The 18,757-nt window shown below is 42.5% G+C and overlaps 1 protein-coding gene across 1 annotated transcript; it reads right to left on the minus strand.

The window, feature by feature from the left end:
* Positions 1-3,547: 3,547 nt before the first annotated feature.
* LOC130990689 (uncharacterized) lies at positions 3,548-5,222 on the minus strand. Its single transcript, XM_057914915.1, has 2 exons — positions 4,231-5,222; positions 3,548-3,878 (listed from the first exon to the last, which is right to left on the minus strand). Exons 1-2 carry the CDS (start codon positions 5,220-5,222, stop codon positions 3,548-3,550), a joined length of 1,323 nt encoding a protein of 440 aa, XP_057770898.1.
* Between the last annotated feature and the right edge of the window lie 13,535 nt (positions 5,223-18,757).

Genomic DNA, 18,757 nt, shown 5'->3' on the forward strand with positions numbered 1-18,757 from the left:
TGTTTGTTACACCTTGCAAGGGTTCCTGCGGACAAGGGAGTTTAGTGGAGGCGAGCTGGCACTCTCCATGGGAAATGAAGCAAGCTTACCTGTTGTTTCAATTGGAGATGTGAATTTATTGATTGATGGACATGTTTTAGTTTTGAGAGATGTACTCTATGTTCCGGGTTTTTGGAAAAACTTGATTTCTACCATTCAATTACGAAAATATGGATATTTTGTTCTTTTAGAAGACAGTGCAGTATTCATTAAAGATGGTCAAGTTTTATTTAGAAGTGCAGCTGATTCTCTTTATACTTTTTCATGTCCATTCGATTATTCTTCATCTGCTTATACTTTGACTACAAACCAAAAGAAGAGAAAGGCTTCTTCTCTGGAGAACCAAACTCTTCTTTGGCACCTAAGATTGGGTCACATCAATCTAAGGAGGATCCAAAGACTGGTTTCCGATGGTATCTTGGAGTCTCTCCAAGTAGAACCAATCCCAGTCTGCGAATCCTACATAGAGGGAAAGATGACGACTCGGCCTTTCAAGGCAAAGGGGTATAGGGCCAAAAAGTGTTGGAACTGGTTCATTCTGACTTGTACGGACCTATGTCCACTCAAGCTCGTGGAGGGTACGAGTATTTTGTCACTTTCATTGACGATTACTCAAGGTATGGATACATTTACTTGTTGCGCTACAAGTCTGAATGTTTTGACAAGTTTCAAACATTCAAGGCGGAAGTAGAGAAGCGACATGGTAAAAGTATCAAGTCACTGCGATCTGACCGCGGTGGCGAATACCTCAGTAACGAGTTTAGAGCATACTTGTTAGAATCTGGGATTACATCTCAGTTGACTACACCAGGTACACCCCAACAGAATGGTGTAGCAGAGAGAAGAAATAGGACTCTTCTAGAAATGGTTCGTTCGATGATGAGTTTCGCTACTTTACCTGTTTCGTTCTGGGGATATGCCTTAGAAACAGCTGGTTACATTCTTAACTTAGTGCCTTCTAAGTCGGTTGCAAAGACCCCGTCCGAGCTGTGGTCAGGGCGCAAGCCTTCTCTTAACCACATCCGGATTTGGGGCAGTCCAGCACACGTGCTGAACAAGGATGCCGATAAGTTGAGCCCTAGAACTGAAGTAAAGCTGTTTATAGGATATCCTAGAGGAACGAAAGGTGGTTATTTTTATTGTCCTAAGGATCAGAAAGTCGTTATTAGCACTAACGTAAGATTCTTGGAAGAGGACTATGTAAATAATCACAAAAGTAGGAGTGAAATCGTCCTCGGTGAGGTCAAAGACATTGGCTCGACAAGTCAACCAACTCAGCCAATTGTGCATGATGTAGTACCACAAGTCTCATCAGAAAATGCACAAGCTGTCGATACGAAATCTGTAATAGTGCCACGTTGTAGTGAGAGGGCGTCAAAGGACAAACCGCCCAATCGATATGCGTTTGTCAATGAATCTACGGATTCAGTTGATGTTGGGCTTGTCGAGGAAGATCCCTGGACTTACTCAGAAGCACTAGCAGATCCAGATGCTCTTGAATGGGAAGCATGTATGGTTTCTGAATATGAATCCATAACTGCCATGGATGTATACGAGAAATGTTTGCTACCTGTTGGTCGTGAGGCCATTGGTTGCAAATGGGTATACAAACGCAAGAGAGGACCAGACGGGAAGGTTACGGCCTTCAAAGCGAGACTAGTGGCGAAGGGTTATACTCAACGACCTGGTATCGATTATGAGGAAACTTTTTCTCCAGTAGCCATGCTTAAGTATATTCTAGCTCTCTTGGCCATGGCTGCCCATATGAACCTAGAGGTGTGGCAAATGGATGTCAAGACCGCATTCTTGAATGGGTATCTTGAGGAAGATAGAGACATCATGGGTGAGAGTTCTCTTGAAGCTTAATATACTCGATACTTTGGGTGATAGCAATTATTATTTGACATGCGATTATATTGCAATAAGGAACCGTGTCCTGCTAATAACAGGATGATAATATCCTCTCGAGGAACTTAATAAGTTTATCGTATTAAACCCTGCAGGTGGAATTAGTTCCAATACGATGATAAGTTTAAGTGGTAGCACTCGAGATGTCGTTTATAATTAAACGACTAATTAATTAATTAATTGATCGTCAGAGAAATTAATTAATTAATGGATATTGGATATCTTAAACACGGGGATTAATTAAGTCTAATACTAACCCCGACTCACCTAAAGAATAAAGAGGTAATTCAGTATTCATTTTCTAGTGGAATAAATTAATACTTGTGTCTCGATTTTATTCTGGGCTGAATAAGAAAATCGAGCACTGGGAGGCCAAACTTTATTCAAGCTAGTAGATCCCCGCTTGGCCCAATAAAGGTTCAACTCCTTAAGTGGGGCGTCCCCTCCTCTCTTAAGCCTTTGGGCTTGGTTTGATTTAATTATGTTTTGGGCTTATTATTTAGGTATGTCTAATACCTAGTATAAGTTATAAGACAACCCTAAAACCTAATTAATTAATCACACACGTGAGAGCAAGATTGTGAGAGTGAGGAGACGCCAACTTTGAGGGAGAGGGCTTGAAGCACGTTGCCACCCAACGTCGAGCTCTACCGTGGGAACAAGTTGGAAGATCAACACTGGAGTCTTTGATCGTCGAATTTGCAAGTAAGTTTCGAACCCTTGCAATAGGCACTTGTGATTTTTGTATGTACTTGTTTGGCATCCGAAATGGGTCACGGGCAAATGGATCATACGTCAAACTATGGTTCCTACAGTTCTCATGTTGTCTCCACCCTTGATTGTTAAACTGTTGCCTATAAGGCTCAAAGGGTTTCTGGTGTTGCCCACCGTTGTTTCCTCCTGGCTGTTGCCCAACAGCATTGAGTTCTTCCTCTTCGAAAAGTTGTGGACATTCGTCGATTGCATGTGTGTTTGCCATGAAAAGTTGGCATGCCTTCACAGGCTTCCGGATGTTGGGGTTCCCTTGATTGGGGGTTCCTTGGTTTGTCATGAATTTCTCAAACATGTTGCACAGTTTGTCCAACTTGTCGTCTTGGGCAGAAAGGGTCGGCACCGAAGTAGTTCTGACTATAGTTCCTTCCTCATCTCTCGATTCCTCGGCCATATCGGCTATGAGCTTAAAAGCCTCCGCTGCGGACTTGTTTAGGATCGATCCTCCACATGCAGCGTGTAACCATTGCCTATCTTGCCTTCGGAGTCCTCCCACGAAATACCGAATAAGATCATGATCCGATATTTGGTGTTGTGGGCATTTGGCCAACATCTGCTTGAACCTTCCCCAGTACTCATAGAGAACTTCTCCCGATCCCATCTTTATGTTGCTTATTCGAGTCCTCAAATTTTGGATCCGGGCAGCTGGGAAGTATTTTTCCAAAAATTTGCTCTGCAACTCCTGCCAGGTTCGAATGCTTCCTTCAGGCAAATCATACAACCACTCCCTCGCTCCTTCTAATAGAGAGAACGGAAAAGTGAGGAGTCGGATGTACTCGCCAAGTGCTTGACTAGCGGTGCGCACCGTTCCACATGCCATCTCAAAGTCTTAGAGATGCCTTTGAGGGTCCTCTCCAGGCATATCACTATACTTGGGCAAAATCTGGATAAGAGTATGCTTCAGCTCCCAATTTCCAGTGATCTCCGGTAGTACTATGGCTGATGGTCGGAGGTTCAAGTTGTTCGGGAACATCATGTCTCGAAGAGTTTTGTTGGTGTTGTCATTCGGTGGTTCCGGATTTTCTGCCATCTCTCTCTCCGCTTCTAACTGTCTTTCTCTTGCCTGTGCTTCCTGTTCTGCCCTGCGTCTGTTAGCGTTGTTCAGTCGGACAAGTCGCTCGATCTCAGCGTTGAACAAAAGATCTTTGTTTCCTGCACTCCTGGTACGACGCATACAGAAACGTTAAGGGAAAACTGAAACTTAAAATCACAAAAGAATTTACTAGCGCTCTCAGTTCCCCGGCAACGGCGCCAATTTGACGAAGCTGTCGTTTGAGCTTTGTGCAAATAAAATATCCTGTGCCCACAACTAGACTAGCTAGTGGTAAGTCCAGAGTCGAATCCACAGGGAATTGAGTAGTAACTTCTTTCGCAAGGGTGTCACTAAACAGGTTTTGTATCCTGCAGTGTTCTGATAGGGAGGACCCTCTTGCCTGTTGAGGTTGTTGTGAGTATTATGGTGGATTACTCGCCTGCCCTTGGTTTGGCCCCAAAAAGTTGTTGTTGCCATACCTGAGGTTCTCATGTTGTCTCCACCCTTGATTGTTAAACTGTTGCCTATAAGGCTCAAAGGGTTTCTGGTGTTGCCCACCGTTGTTTCCTCCTGGCTGTTGCCCAACAGCATTGAGTTCTACCTCTTCGAAAAGTTGTGGACATTCGTCGGTTGCATGTGAGTTTGCCATGCAAAGTTGGCATGCCTTCACAGGCTTCCGGATGTTGGGGTTCCCTTGATTGGGGGTTCCTTGGTTTGTCATGAATTTCTCAAACATGTTGCACAGTTTGTCCAACTTGTCGTCTTGGGCAGAAGGGGCCGGCACCGGAGTAGTTCTGACTATAGTCCCTTCCTCATCTCTCGATTCCTCGGCCATATCGGCTATGAGCTTAAAAGCCTCCGCTGCGGACTTGTTTAGGATCGATCCTCCACATGCAGCGTGTAACCATTGCCTATCTTGCCTTCGGAGTCCTCCCACGAAATATCGAATAAGATCATGATCCGGTATTTGGTGTTGTGGGCATTTGGCCAACATCTGCTTGAACCTTCCCCAGTACTCATAGAGAACTTCTCCCGATCCCATCTTTATGTTGCTTATTCGAGTCCTCAAATTTTGGATCCGGGCAGCTGGGAAGTATTTTTCCAAAAATTTGCTCTGCAACTCCTGCCAGGTCTGAATGCTTCCTTCGGGCAAATCATACAACCACTCCCTCGCTCCTTCTAATAGAGAGAACGGAAAAGTGAGGAGTCGGATGTACTCGCCAAGGGCTTGACTAGCGGTGCGCACCGTTCCACATGCCATCTCAAAGTCTTGGAGATGCATTTGAGGGTCCTCTCCAGGCATATCACTGTACTTGGGCAAAATCTGGATAAGAGTATGCTTCAGCTCCCAATTTCCAGTGATCTCCGGTAGTACTATGGCTGATGGCCGGAGGTTCAAGTTGTTCGGGAACATCATGTCTCGAAGAGTTTTGTTGGTGTTGTCATTCGGCGGTTCCGGATTTTCTGCCATCTCTCTCTCCGCTTCTAACTGTCTTTCTCTTGCCTGTGCTTCCTGTTCTACCCTGCGTCTGTTAGCGTTTTTCAGTCAGACAAGTCGCTCGATCTCAGCGTTGAACAAAAGATCTTCGTTTCCTGCACTCCTGGTACGACGCATACACAAACGTTAAGGGAAAACTCAAACTTAAAATCACAAAAGAATTTACTAGCGCTCTCAGTTCCTCGGCAACGGCGCCAATTTGACGAAGCTGTCGTTTGAGCCTTGTGCAAATAAAATATCCTGTGCCCACAACTAGACTAGCTAGTGGTAAGTCCAGAGTCGAATCCACAGGGAACTGAGCAGTAACTTCTTTCGCAAGGGTGTCACTAAAAAGGTTTTGTATCCTGCAGTGATCTGACCAAAACGTGCTTATGGGCAGAACGGGGTTTCCAACTAAAACTGAAATAACAATGTAGATAAATCAAATAACAAAACAATCCTGACTTGGGTTTGAATCACTAAACATAAACTAGACACTCGATCATTGGTGCAAAGATAAATCACTATACTCGCATACCGGTGGTTATAGGCATAAGAATTATTGCGCCCCTATTGTCACTTGTCACGCACGCAAAAACCCCTTGCCCAATCTATCCTTTCGGTTTATGATCCCTTAGAAGGGTCAGCTAATGGAAATCAACTACCCCGGGCAACATCCACGCTCTCTGCGATGGCCTATCGCGAGTTGTGCTTTGCCTAGAATGCTTTAAGACTTAGATAGACCCACTTGACTCTTACACCGATATTTCACAGCAGTCACGGCTCCAACACCAGTTGTACTATTTTGGAGGTCGATGGCAACTCGCCTTATGCCCAAATTATTACTTGTGGTCAGAACTTCCTAGTTAACTAGTGATCAATTAATTAACCAAGTTGTTACAACCTTTTTGGAATCAAACCTAGTGTATCAGGAATATGCTCATATAGTTGTTATGCCCAAATTAGACCTCTCGAGTTTATTCGTTCATGCTTAGATCATCTTACCCAAATCAGAATATAAAACTTAGCCAACCATAAAGTAAATAACACAAGCAAAAGATGTAATGGAAAACATAACTGGAATTGAAATTACTTAAAGGAAAATAGAAGTACCTACGGCCAAAAGTGCCGTGCAAAACATAAAACGGAAAGTACTAGATTATGCCCACAGCCCGGGCTAGCTTCAACTTCTCAAACACTGCACAACAGGACGGTTTTTCAGCACCCTTGGCTTTAGAAGCTCGTCGGGTATTTATAGGAGTCATTAGGGCAACAAAGGCCCAGCCCATGAGGTGCGGCCGGATCCATGCAAGCATGGAGATGCTTATCCTCTTTCAAACCTAATCTTCATGAAGATGTGTTTCCTTTTGGATAAGGCGGTGGTTTGGCCTTATCGGTCTCTTTTGGATAGCTGCCGCCTTCCGCCCTTTTCGGACTCCCACTTGCAGTCCTCCTTCGCCCGCCTGTTGTGCCTCCGTCTTCTTCCCCTGCCTTCCTTCTCTTGCCTACCAGCTCTCGTGCGGTACTTATGGGCATAGGGGATGGTTTTGCCTCCAAATCCCCTTTACTTTCGACGCATACCGCTTTCACGAGAGGTGACAGCACTTTCGACCCCTGGAGCACCTTCTGCCCACAAGCTGGTCCTGCCACTGAACTACGCCCTCCCAGGCGACCAAACAACACAAACACAAGGAAAAAGACTCGATCTAGACCTAAAACAAACACAAAAACAGAGCACAAACTTGGGCTCATCAAGCGTTGAAGGTTGCTGAGCTCGGCAGAGCGGGCTGGTCAGCGATGAAGGGTGCTGAGCTCGGCAGAGCTGACTGGTCAGCGCTGAAGGGTGGCAGAGCTGACTGGTCAGCGCTGAAGGGTGGTAGAGCTAGCTGGGCAGCGCTGAAGGGTACGGAGCTCGGCAGGGCTGACTGGTCAGCGCTGAAGGGTGGTAGAGCTGGCTGGGCAGCGCTGAACTCTTCAGCTTCCCTAGCTAATTCCTCCATGTCGGCCGATCCAGTGCAAACTTCCATATACTCATGTTCCTGTATAAACACCTTCTCAACCAAGCCATTAATAGCATCTATATATGAACATTCATTTATGAAATTTGTAGAAGGCATTGCGCGATTTTCGTGCACCGAGAAAGACACCGACTCCCCTAACACTGTCATTTTAATAGTTCCATGTTTAACATCAATCAAAGTGTTGGTGGTCGCCATAAAGGGTCTTCCTAATAGTAGAGTGTGGTCTCTACCATTCTCATGCACATCCCCAATTTCAAGCACTACGAAATCAACGGGCACAATCAAACCCCCGACTCTAACCAGAATATCCTCTACTATCCCACGGGGGTACCTAACGGACCTATCAGCGAGTTGTAGACACATGCGAGTGGATTTTAAATTACCTAACTCTAATTGTTGAAAAATATAGTAAGGCATCAAATTAATTCCCGCTCCCATATCTAACATACCTGTGGCTTCCTTACCATTTCCCAAAGCAATATTAATCACAAAGCTACCTGGATCGCGCTGCTTTGGTGGTAAGGATTGCTGCATGATTGAGGTCGCTACTTTCGAGACTAGAATCTTCTCATTGTCCCCGAACTTTCGCTTGTTGGAGACCAACTCCTTGAAAAACTTCACATACGCTGGGACTTTTCTGATCACATCAAGGAGAGAAAGATTCACGTTCACCTTGGCGAGCATGTTGTAGAAGTCGGCGAACTGTTTATCCAGCTTTTCATTCTTCAATCTGCTCGGAAAAGGGATCGGAGGTCGATAAGGTGTGGTAGACTTGTGAAGTTTATTCTCCTTTTCTTCCTCCATCATTCCGTCTTTTTGCTGATCTGCCTTCTCTCCATTGGCTAGGCTGGTCAGAGCTGAGCTCGGCAGCTCTGCTCTGGGCTGGGCAGAGCTCGGCAGCTCTGCTCTGGGCTGGGCAGAGCTCGGCAGCTCTGCTCCGGTGAAGGCAGAGCTCGGCAACTCTGACATTGGCGGAGCTGGATTCGGCAGCGCTGAGCTCGCCAGGGCTGATCTAGGCAGCGCTGGAACTTCCACTTTGTTATCCACCATCTTACCATTGCGAAGAACAGTTACAGCTAGAGCTTGATGCGGTTGAGCAGGTTGGCCATGAAACTTTCTGGGCTGCTGTTGTTGTTGGATTTGATTCAAAGTACCGGAAAGTTGGCTGACAGTTGTTTAAAGCCTTTTTATGGTAGATGCTTGGGACTCCATATTCTGCTTAGTCATCTCCATATTTTGCTTACTAATCTCCATGAAAGCTTGCAAGGTATCCTCTAGTGATGTTTTCTGTGGTGGAATGGGTTGTGCACTCTGCTGCGGGGCTGATTGTTGGTGTTGGTATTGCGGTCTATATGGTTGAGAGGAGCCTTGCTACGGAGGGAAGTATTGTGGTTGCTGTTGGTAGCCCATTTGGGGTGGGCGACGGTATTGATTCCCCCCAAAATTTTGATTTCCCCAGCCAGCATTCGGCTGACCTCTCCATCCTCCAACGACATTCTATTGACCTTGATTCATATTCTGCCCGTATGGTCTGCTTTGCCCTTGATTCTAGCTTTGAAATCCTTGTGCCGCATAGACCTCAGCTTGTCCTTCCGGAGTAAACTCCCCCATTCTATGGCAATCATTAGCTCCATGGCTGAAATCTCCACATACACCACACGACTCATCGTTCGGCAGAGCTAGATTCTGCAGGGCTTGATTCGGCAGCGCTGACATCGGCAAAGCTGGATGCGGCAGCGCTAACATTGGCAGAGCTGAGTTCTGAACCGGAGAATTTTCCATCTTTTCCATCTTGAGCTGTTGGACTTCCCGCATGATCGAGGCCAATTGTTGCTGCATCTCGAACTGGTTTGTCACTGCACTAGCCTCTACTCTCCGTCCTCGGACTGACTTTTGTTGGGAGCTCTCGGCCAAGGTCTTGAAAATCTCTTTCAGATCTGCCGCGGTCTTCCGAGCTATGTTACCTCCTGCCGTGCTATCCACCATAAATTGGGCAGTTTGCACTAACCCATCGTAGAAGAACTGCATCAACATAACATTAGTGAATTGATGTTGAGGGCATTGACGGAGGAGTTCTTCATATCTCTCCCAAGCTTCATGCAAAGGCTCGTCCACTCCTTGGGTGAACTCCATTATTTTCGTTCTCAGCTCCTGTGTCTTATGACTTGGGTAGTATTTCAGCATGAATTTTTCACAAGCATCTCCCCATGTAGTGATAGAGTTGGGCGGCAGAGATAGCTTCCACGTCCTCGCCCGGTCTTTAAGTGCATAGGGGAAGCACTTGAGCTTGAGTTGGTCCTCCGTGAGACTAAGAAAAGGAATTGTTTGCACTTGGGTGCAAAAATCCCGGATGAATTGCAGAGCATCCTCGCTTGGCATCCCGTGGAACACCGGCAGTAAACTCGAGGCATTGGGTTTGAGATTGTAGTTTCTCACAGCAGTGGGGAGCACGATTGTCGACGTGTTGGTATCTCCAATCACCGGCCTGGTGAAGTCTCCCATGTATTCCATGTTCTGCGCCATGACTTCTTCCTCCTCGTATGTATTCTGCTCTGCTTGGGCAGATTCAGAGCCGGCGACTTCCTCCTTCTTTTCTACTTCGTGCTCTGTCGTGTCTGTATTCTGCTCTGTATCGGCAGAGCTGGTGTCCTCCTTCGTTGGCTGCTCTGAAGACTCAGAGTCAGAGCTGGCTGGCGAATCTAGTTCCTCCTCTCCTGCGCTCTGCTCTGGTAGTTCAGAATCAGAGTTGGACTTGGCAGAGCTGGCTTCCTCCTCTTCTACGGTCTGCTCTAGAACTTCAGGTTCAGAGTCCGAGCTGGAATTGGCAGCGCTGTCTTCAGCGAACACTCCTTTGCAGCTATACTTCCTGAAAATCCCTTCGCTCGTACTATGCAACGGGGACACAAGTTTGCCTTTAAGACTACGGCGTCCCTGCATGCACAACACTAAACAAACGGATTAAACGCACCGAGTGGAAGAAACGTAAAAACAAAAATGAGAAAAACTGGAAATTAAATAAAGCAAGTAAAAACGACACAACTAAAACGCCTAAAACTTTCCCCGGCAACGGTGCCAAAATTTGACTCAACCTAGAACACCTCTAGTTTGACTTGCAATAGAACAAGGACATTCTAGCGATGGTAAGTTGACCCAGTGTCATCTCTCAAGGAAAGTCTTAAAGGGCTTCTAGTAGTATCGCAGGAAAAACAATAAAAAGAAGATTTAAACTAAAACTTGAATTTAAACTTAAACTTAAATCAAACTTAACTTGAACTTAAACTTAAACTTAACTTAGGCAAGAATTTAAATAACTTAAATTAAACCTACTTATGAAATTAAATACTTGTAAATTTAAAGACTTCTAATCTAGGCGTAAACTAAGGTGCATAATTTAAATTGCATAATTAAAAAGAAAGCATAAACATAAAGGCAAAACGTAGACATAATTAAACTAAATAAAATTGAATTACGAAATACCGTAAACGTCTTGAACAAGTAATCGTGTCACGCAATCACAACCCAAGAAATAACTAAAAACATAACTAAATCGAAAACTAACTAAGAACAATGAAAATTTGAGACTATGAAAAAGAACTATGAAAGCAATAAATCCTAACTTTCGGATGCCAACAGATCTCAAAGATGGCGTCTAAAACTAGGGCAAAAAGGTGTGTTCTTCAATGCAAAACAAAGCCCTATTTATAGACTTCAAATTTCCCTAGATCACTGACTCATCCAAAAACACCTAGTGGATGGACTCGAATTTATACGAGGTCGTCCTAGGGCGGTAAGGTGACTCAAGTCGTCTCACACGGAAGGCTTAGCAGGGCTCTAATTGTGTTACTCACAAGAAACAGAAAGGAAACCTAAACACTCTAATCAGGTAGTAGGGTCTGACACTCTCTCTTTAAATCTAGGCGTAATTAAATAAAGCTTGTAAGATTATCTAATGCAGAATCAACAGAAAGCATATAAATCTATCTAGGCGAAAAATAGGAAGCAGATTAAGAACGCAGGGAACTAATAAACCTAGGGTTCTAACTAGCAATCTAGAAAGCATTAGATAATTCAACAATCATAAACAACGATTATCTAGGCAAGATAAAAGAATAAACATTTAATCAATTGAATACTAAGCATCAATAATCTAAGCAATGGAAATAAACTAGCATTCATTCATATAGAAAACATAAACTGAGTTCTTACATAAGCGTACGATCCGGAAATCCAATCCAACTGAATGCAAAATGACATTAACTTTAATCCAACGATTCAAAAGATGTTTATGATGTTTCTAACTACTCTAAAACCAAGGGAAAACAAGGGAAAATCGCCTAGGAGGCTGCTGGGGTCGAGAGTGCCTTCAAAACCCTAAAAATCGGCTTTTATATGAAGAAAAACGTAACTGCCGAATTACACAGGGACGGCGGCCGTCGTGACACGGTGGCGCCGTGAGCGCCCTTCGCTGATCATCTCCAAAAACTGCACGGTGCGCGCCGTGGGGCGGCGCCGCCGTGAGACTTTATCCAAAAGGTGCTCCCAAACGATGCCAAACAGCACGACCACTCCCGATTCCTGCACACAACAGTAACACCACTAAATAACATCGAACAAGTGAAGGATAGAGCAATAATACACGAAGCATGCTCGAATGAACAGCAAAAAGACTCACAAATTCATCACAAAATAGGGCTAAACAATCACCATGGAAGTTGCCTTGCAAAGTAGAACTCTAAAGGCAAAAAAATCGTGCAACATAAGGCAACTCTCCAGCTGGATGCGGGCTCTGGAAAACACTCCTACTCTTGCCGAATTCGCAGCTCTGAAAAGGGCAGTGCAGAGCTGATAGTCAGCTCTGGCAATTAGCTCTGGCGAGAGTAACTCAGCTCTGGAAGGTGAACTCTGGTGCGTCACCTCGGGAAAAGGTAGTCAGCTCTGGCGAGATGGGCAGAGCTGAAACGTCCAAAGCTGAAAAGTCAGCTCTGGCGAGAATGGGCAGAGCTAAAAAGTCAGCTCTGGCGAGAATGGGCAGAGCTGGAAAGTCCAAAGCTGACGAGAATGGGCAGAGCTGAAAAGTCAAGAGCTGGCGAGACTGGGCAGAGCTGAAAAGTCAGCTCTGGCGTCGCGTGCGCTGAAAAGTCCAGAGCTGAAAAGTCAGCTCTGGCATAGTTGACTCTGGCAGTTGACTCTGGCGTTTGACTCTGGCGTACAGAGCTGAAAAGTCAGCTCTGTCGGTTGACTCTGGCACTTAGCTCTGCTCTGCTCTGGAGATGTATGCTCTGCTGTGGAGATGTCTGCTCTGCTCTGGAGATGTTGGCTCTGCAGTTTGACTCTGGCGCGGGCTTTTAGCTCTGCAGTCCAGAGTATGCACATAAACACGATTCTTAGCCCAAAATCTCCAAAATTTGCACTCTTCCATCTATAAAACCTAAATCTCCTACAAAGCATAAAACAACACATAAAACGCACCAATTTCCAGAAGATTATCTTAAAATAAGCTCATACAAACCCCAAAATTTTGAACAATTAAGCATAAATCAAACCCCATGGAATATCAGGTTTTATTTTGATGATACCAAAATCCTTAGGTTTAATTTGTAACAGACTCGAACTATTTTGAACTTAAGTCTTAGAGTTCGTTTCTAGTTTAGTTAGCAGTTTTGAAGACTGAAGACTGAAGACCGAAGGACTGAAGACTGAAGATACCAACTGAAGTATCAGTTGAAGAATCAGTTCATAACTGATTACTTAATGGGTGCTTCGAGGACTCAGTAGACTGATACTAAAGTCAAGTATCAGTTAAACATTCTTCCTCGGACTGAACTTCCAACGTTCAAAGGAAGCTACGTGCTTACACGTACAGCCGCATTAAATGCAGAGATCTCAGGATCTCCTTATCTCTACAGAGGTCATTCCTATTTGGTGGCTACTTTATCAGAGACGTCACATTTCCTGTCCCTCAAGAGAGCCGTTTCCACCAAACAAGGAACCTCGAAGATTGAAGCCTCAGCCCAAATTCGAATTGCTTTCCAACGGAAGAAATCTGGAAGACGGTCTCCGCCAACGGATCTATTCAAGACCTCTCCAATAAATAGCGCTCGAGGATCAACTTCAATCTTCACCGATTCAACGACCTAATGATAGCACTCATGTTTTCATGGTTTTAGTGTTCATATGATGTCAATTTTATAGGAAACTGAGTGTTGGATGATTGTTTTATGCTTAATTTGCTTTATCTTTTGAAACATGATTCTTACTCGAACTTTGAAGGAAATTTCAGATTTATTGAGTTCGAATTTGGAAAACTTATCTGAAATAGAAGTTGTAGATCGTCTCGATAAAAGTTCGTGAGCGCAAATGGATCATAAATCGGAGTTTGGACGAAACAGTTATGACCAAAACAAGAAAGTCGCGCGCAGCAGCGAAACAGCGGCGACCCCGCGGCGATCGGGCGGCGACTGCCGCCCGAAGAAGGACCTTTGGGAAGGAGCCGGCGACCGCCGGGCAGCCCGCCGAGTTTTCGGCGCCAGTGGCGTCCGCGCGGTGAGCGCCGTCCGATCGCCGCCAGACCGCCGCGCCTCCGTATTTTTGCGTTTTTTATGCGTTTTTCAAGTCCTTTTCGAACTCAAACTCTGTATTTTACCCTGAACTATAAATAGGTCTTCTTTTGACCTATTTTGGGTTCCCTTTTCAGTTCCCAGACTTTATTTTTCAGTTTTCTAGCTTTCAGAATTTTATTGCTTTCTAGTTTTAAAGGCTTGGATCAAGACTGAAGATTCAAGCCGCTACAATCGTTTTCATTCAGTTTTTATACAATTTAGTTTTTATAATTGCATTCTTCTTAATTATGTTTATGTTTTATTTCAGCATGTCTGGCTAGTTCCCTTTAGCTGATTCTAGGGTTTGTAAATAGTTGATTGAATTTATGTGATTTATTTGTTAATACCTTTGTGCCTTCCAGTTTATGATTCATAATTCCTGGTGCTTAATTTCTTGTGAATTATCTGATCAATAGTTTGCATGTTTAGCTATTCGGTTTGAGACCTAGCGGAGATAACTGTTTAGCGGATTCAGGAATGTATGATATGATTTTAACCTTGAGACCTAGCGGAGATAGGTGGATCATAGGGAGCTATTCTTAAGAGCTTTTGGGAGTTAGTAGATTTTCTTGAGACCTAGCGGAGATAGAGAATTTACTAATCTACGATCGTTGCTGCTCTAGCGAGAGTAATTGATTAATTAAGTGATCTCTCATCATAACTGGATTAAACTGGTAATTAGGATTAATAGGTTGATTATGTGAATTTGATTAATGAATTTATATCCCTAGGATCAGTCGTTTTATTTATCTGTTTTTTTTTATTTGATTTTATTTAATTTGTCTTGAGTTTAGTTTTTATTCTCCTTCATATTTTTGGTTGTCTGAATATTGCTATAGGAAATATTAGGATTACTTAGAGTAATTTCGTTTATCAGTCCCTGTGGATACGATACTCGATTACTGATTATTTGCTACAATTGCACCGTGTTAGTTGCGGTATTTGTTGCTAAGAAATTAGTGATCAACTTTTTGGCGCCGTTGCCGGGGACTGTTTTAGAAATTGCTTTAATATTTCTGATAGGACTTAGGCATTATTTCAGGCTTTTTTTATTTTTTATTTTATTTTTATTTCATGGCTCCTGATGTTTGACTGATGTGTCCCTCAGAGTATAGGCGTATAGTGGAAGATCTGGAAAGATTGCTCGAAGCATCGGACAGGCGTGCACAACATCAGTCATATTCAAAGCTGCAGGATGCCGAGGATAAAGATGAGGAGATTGAAAAAATAGCAGTTGATGAGCCCTCTATTCCAAATGAGGATTTTAGCATCCCTCATATTTCTGCTGCTATAGAGCATGTTTCTATTCCTGCTCCTCCCAGGCCCGACTACAAGCTTGCTGCTCCATTCCCCTGCTGCTTGGCCAAGCCACGTACTGATGAAAAAATGGCCAAGTTCATGGAGATATCTTTGAAGCAGAATGATCCTGATAGCTTTATTGTTGCTTGTGTGATTGGGTGGCTTACCTTTTCAGAGGTGTTATGGGATTTAGAGGTTTGCCTTCTTTTGATGCCCCTCTTTGCTTTCCACCGTGTGGGGATAGGATGAGCCATGAGGTATCGTCGAGCTCTAGACGTAAAAGTAAGCACTTGTTGGGAGGTAACCCAACTGTTTTTCTTTGTTTTATTTTTCGTTCTTTTATTTTACCCTGAACTATAAATAGGTCTTCTTTTGACCTATTTTGGGTTCCCTTTTCAGTTCCCAGACTTTATTTTTCAGTTTTCTAGCTTTCAGAATTTTATTGCTTTCTAGTTTTAAAGGCTTGGATCAAGACTGAAGATTCAAGCCGCTACAATCGTTTTCATTCAGTTTTTATACAATTTAGTTTTTATAATTGCATTCTTCTTAATTATGTTTATGTTTTATTTCAGCATGTCTGGCTAGTTCCCTTTAGCTGATTCTAGGGTTTGTAAATAGTTGATTGAATTTATGTGATTTATTTGTTAATACCTTTGTGCCTTCCAGTTTATGATTCATAATTCCTGGTGCTTAATTTCTTGTGAATTATCTGATCAATAGTTTGCATGTTTAGCTATTCGGTTTGAGACCTAGCGGAGATAACTGTTTAGCGGATTCAGGAATGTATGATATGATTTTAACCTTGAGACCTAGCGGAGATAGGTGGATCATAGGGAGCTATTCTTAAGAGCTTTTGGGAGTTAGTAGATTTTCTTGAGACCTAGCGGAGATAGAGAATTTACTAATCTACGATCGTTGCTGCTCTAGCGAGAGTAATTGATTAATTAAGTGATCTCTCATCATAACTGGATTAAACTGGTAATTAGGATTAATAGGTTGATTATGTGAATTTGATTAATGAATTTATATCCCTAGGATCAGTCGTTTTATTTATCTGTTTTTTTTTATTTGATTTTATTTAATTTGTCTTGAGTTTAGTTTTTATTCTCCTTCATATTTTTGGTTGTCTGAATATTGCTATAGGAAATATTAGGATTACTTAGAGTAATTTCGTTTATCAGTCCCTGTGGATACGATACTCGATTACTGATTATTTGCTACAATTGCACCGTGTTAGTTGCGGTATTTGTTGCTAAGAAATTAGTGATCAACTTTTTGGCGCCGTTGCCGGGGACTGTTTTAGAAATTGCTTTAATATTTCTGATAGGACTTAGGCATTATTTCAGGCTTTTTTTATTTTTTATTTTATTTTTATTTCATGGCTCCTGATGTTTGACTGATGTGTCCCTCAGAGTATAGGCGTATAGTGGAAGATCTGGAAAGATTGCTCGAAGCATCGGACAGGCGTGCACAACATCAGTCATATTCAAAGCTGCAGGATGCCGAGGATAAAGATGAGGAGATTGAAAAAATAGCAGTTGATGAGCCCTCTATTCCAAATGAGGATTTTAGCATCCCTCATATTTCTGCTGCTATAGAGCATGTTTCTATTCCTGCTCCTCCCAGGCCCGACTACAAGCTTGCTGCTCCATTCCCCTGCTGCTTGGCCAAGCCACGTACTGATGAAAAAATGGCCAAGTTCATGGAGATATCTTTGAAGCAGAATGATCCTGATAGCTTTATTGTTGCTTGTGTGATTGGGTGGCTTACCTTTTCAGAGGTGTTATGGGATTTAGAGGTTTGCCTTCTTTTGATGCCCCTCTTTGCTTTCCACCGTGTGGGGATAGGATGAGCCATGAGGTATCGTCGAGCTCTAGACGTAAAAGTAAGCACTTGTTGGGAGGTAACCCAACTGTTTTTCTTTGTTTTATTTTTCGTTCTTTTATTTTCGTTTTGTTTCTTTTTGTTTTGTTGTTTTGTTTGGGATTTTAGTGCAGTGTTGAGCTTGGAAGATGCGGGAACTCGCGCCTTGTCCATACTACCACCATGGAGCATATTTTTCTGTGAGTAGTGACACACATATCATTATCCCTCCAAACTTATTTTCGAACTTATGTTCTGTAATAAGTTTGGGGAAGGGGGGTGAGAATAGATATGTGTATCACTTTTATCTTTTTGTTGGCTTTATTGTTTTATCCTGCTTGGTTGGTGGTGTGTGTTTGTTTTGTTTTTGAGATGATTATTGCTCCATTAGATTTCTGGTGAGATGCCAATGATGATTTCTGTGAAAAAAAAATTGAATTTGATTTTCTTTGATGATTTAAGCATAATTGGAACTAATTTGCATAATTTTAGAGTGATTTTGACCTTGAATTTTAGATGTTGAATAAACCTGTGAGGATTTGAGTCATAACTGTTTATCATACACAGTTTATTCTTTGTTGTGAGTTTTGTCATGCATATGTAGTGATCTTCTAGAACTTGCCATGGTTTCTGTGTCGAGGTTGCTGTTGTGCCCAGGATTAGGAGATTATTTTAGGCCATCTTTTGTTAGCCACGTTATTTTCCCAAACACTGTCCTTAAAAAAATTATCCTTTGTTATCCACTTTGAGCCTAATTAGCTTTTATTCTTTAGCTGGATGATAGGGGGTGATGTAGTATATGGGAATCTTTGTGTGGTGAATATCATAGTGGTTCATGAAAAAGAAGGGATGATATTATGATACTATTTACTCTTATAAGCTCTAGAAAAGTTGTGGAAAAAAAAAAAAAGAAGAAAAAGAAAGAGAAAAAAAAGTATAAAGTCGAGTGTATATTGAGATATTTGTTTGAAAATCGACTTTGTGTGTTGGAAATAAATGGAGAGCATAAAAGAGTGTTTAGTTCTGTTTTGTGATGATTAAATCACTTGAGTTGTGTTGATTATGGTGATATAGTTGGGTGGAAGATGGAATTTATTTCATGCTTGATTAGTGAAGCTATAAGGTTGGTGTTCTTGATCTATTTGAGTCACTTAGCCTATATTTCCCTACCTTAACCAATGTCCCTACATTATAACCCGAATAAAAAGACCTTTTTGATCTTAGTCCTGGCACACTATTAGCGATGGAGATTGTAGACGATTGGCAAGCCTATGGTAAGAGATCTGCATTGTATTGAATTTCGATGAGAGTATACACGTCCTATTCCATCAAATTGAGAGTTGAGTGATACACATACCTTGTGAGATTCAATTGTTTGGAATGTCAAGGTTGATTTTGCTATAGGTTGTGTTTATTGGTGAATTTTGTGCTTAATTATTGAGGATTTGAGAATTCTATTATTCTTTATTATTCGGAGGCATTGATGAACTAGATTTCTTACCCACTCGTGTTATTGATTTTATTCTTCCCATTATTCGAGGACGAACAAAGGCTTAAGTTTGGGGGAGTTGATAACACTCATGTTTCCATGGTTTTAGTGTTCATATGATGTCAATTTTATAGGAAACTGAGTGTTGGATGATTGTTTTATGCTTAATTTGTTTTATCTTTTGAAACATGATTCTTACTCGAACTTTGAAGGAATTTTCAGATTTATTGAGTTCGAATTTGGAAAACTTATCTGAAA

This window comes from Salvia miltiorrhiza, chromosome 6 (genome assembly GCF_028751815.1).
Source record: "Salvia miltiorrhiza cultivar Shanhuang (shh) chromosome 6, IMPLAD_Smil_shh, whole genome shotgun sequence".
NCBI lineage: Eukaryota > Viridiplantae > Streptophyta > Magnoliopsida > Lamiales > Lamiaceae > Salvia > Salvia miltiorrhiza.

Excerpts from the sequence above, each read along its gene's own strand:
- LOC130990689 (XM_057914915.1), bottom strand. The coding sequence starts at position 5,222 with ATGGCAGAAAATCCGGAACCGCCGAATGACAACACCAACAAAACTCTT. Across the intron at positions 3,879-4,230 it reads AGACAACATGAGAACCTCAG|GAGTGCAGGAAACAAAGATC; the intron begins GTATGGCAACAA and ends GCGTCGTACCAG.